The 1,938-nt window shown below is 46.2% G+C and overlaps 1 protein-coding gene across 1 annotated transcript; it reads right to left on the bottom strand.

Moving 5' to 3' along the window:
• Positions 1 to 337: 337 nt before the first annotated feature.
• Positions 338 to 1,488, bottom strand: LOC126503780 (E3 ubiquitin-protein ligase RNF4-like). Its single transcript, XM_050145696.1, is given in 2 exon segments — positions 338 to 1,007; positions 1,009 to 1,488. Coding segments are annotated over 2 exon segments (582 nt in total). The 5' UTR covers positions 1,263 to 1,488; the 3' UTR covers positions 338 to 679.
• Between the last annotated feature and the right edge of the window lie 450 nt (positions 1,489 to 1,938).

Raw genomic sequence — 1,938 nt, 5'->3', positions numbered from 1 at the left:
TTTTTTTTTTTTTTTTTTTTTTTTTTTTTTTTTTGCAGGTGAAGAACGGGCTTTATTGCACTTTCTCATTCTTAGGAAACATGGCTGCCCTGCAGAGGGTCTCTTGATTTGCAGAAAACACCGCACATCAATGATAAGGTACAGGTAGAATCACAGATCACCTCTGCTCTCCAAAGAAAAATAAAAGTCCACCGGCAGGGCTTTTCAGGGGCGGCTTCTGTACTGGGATCCTTGGGTTGGATGGACTATGTCTGGCCAGGTCATTGTGTGGCAGGCAGAATAGCTAACTGGCAGATACCTTGGGAAGGTTCTGTACCCAGAAGAGTTGGGGCAAACTTTCCCAACAGGGAAACTTCTTGGCCAACATGTAAGCTCCATAAAGAGGCTGGAGCCACGATACTTAAACTCCAATGCGCCTGACTCCTTTTCTCCTACTCCCGGTTCAGAATACCCAGGAGAAAAGATACTAAGCAGACATGGGAGGATCCCTAGATCCTGCTCCATAGCATCAAACTGGAGAAAACAAAAGATCTAAGGGGTTGGAAAACAAAAGAGCAGTTTACATCAGACATTGATTTTTGAAAGTCTTTTTTAGCTCAGGAAACTGGAGGCAGATACCACGCAGAAAGCCTAGCCTGGCTGTCTGTCCATTGGTTTATCCTGAGCAGTTCTGAACATTTCATATATAAACGGGGTGGCAGCGTTTATGGTTGATCTTTTTCCTACAAGTTGGGCAAGTGTTAGCATTCTTAAGGGAATCATTGAGGCACTGGCTACAGAAGACGTGGCCACATTCTGTAGAAACAATGCGGCGTCCACTCTGCACAATCTCAAAGTATCCATCCATGCAGATCGGACAGCTGACAGTACCCAGGGGCCTGAGTCCTGTAGCTCCTTCATCCCTGGCGCTTCGAGGAGTATGGGTAGTCACATACACATCCCTGTCCCTAGACAGTTCCTCATCATCACTGCTCACCACACAGCTGTCAGTATGGTCTTGGCATAACCCTCCCATTTCTTCTCGGCCTTCCCCTTTCTTCAACAATCACAACAGAGTCATTGTGAGTGAGGTCCACAACCACAGGCTCCAGGGATTCACAGGTGAGGTCCACAATTTCATCACCAGCAGTTTCCACGAGTTCTATGGGTTCTGTTTCCAAGGAAATCTCAGGGGTTGAAGTTGTTTCCCGAGTTCGCTTCTGGGCTTGTCTAGAACTTACTGTTCCACCACGCCGCTTTCTTTGAGGATTTCTTGTACTCATTGTGCTCTCTGGCTTCAATCCACAGAAAATCAAGTGATATACACCAAGGTTTATGGGGAGGTGGAATGTTCTCAATCTCTCACGCACGCTGAGTACTCATCTGTGGCTTACAATCTGGAGTCAATTAGATGTCCAATATTTCCAAGTCCTGGAGTTGGTGCGATCAGGCAGACGCCACAGTAGAAGCGCTCGAGCAAGGATGTACCACCACCACCAGCAGCCGCTAAGGAGCCCCCAGTGTTATTCTTTTGCCAAGTTTCATAATAAGGCAAAGCACAATTTCTGCACTTTCCCCAAATTTTCCCAATTCTCTCATCAGTCATGTTTTTTCCCATGGACCTGCTTTACAGCTTCAATGCCTGCCTGCTCTATCAGATCAGGAAGATTCATCTCAGTGTTCAGCGTATCCATATTTTCAGAAGCCACTGGTGTGGAAGAAGAAAAGAACATGAAAACAAGTACATTGGTAGAATTGCTATAGCCAGAATCATTTGTATCATTGCCAAGTGCTTATACAGATGCCATAGAAGCAGTCCTGGGGCATGTAGGTGTTTTTGCCTTTGCCCTCAAGTAACACGCTTATTTAGTTGCCACTAGGTTGCCTGGAGGGAATTGCTTCCTGCATCTCAGAAACTGTGTGTGGAGGGAGGCTATGCTTTGTCGTCTCTGGCATCTC

This window comes from Alexandromys fortis, unplaced genomic scaffold, assembly GCF_014885135.2.
Source record: "Alexandromys fortis isolate MF-2015 unplaced genomic scaffold, M_Fortis_MF-2015_v1.1 scaffold_50, whole genome shotgun sequence".
Classification (NCBI taxonomy): domain Eukaryota; kingdom Metazoa; phylum Chordata; class Mammalia; order Rodentia; family Cricetidae; genus Alexandromys; species Alexandromys fortis.
This window is presented reverse-complemented; position numbering and strand designations above follow the sequence as displayed.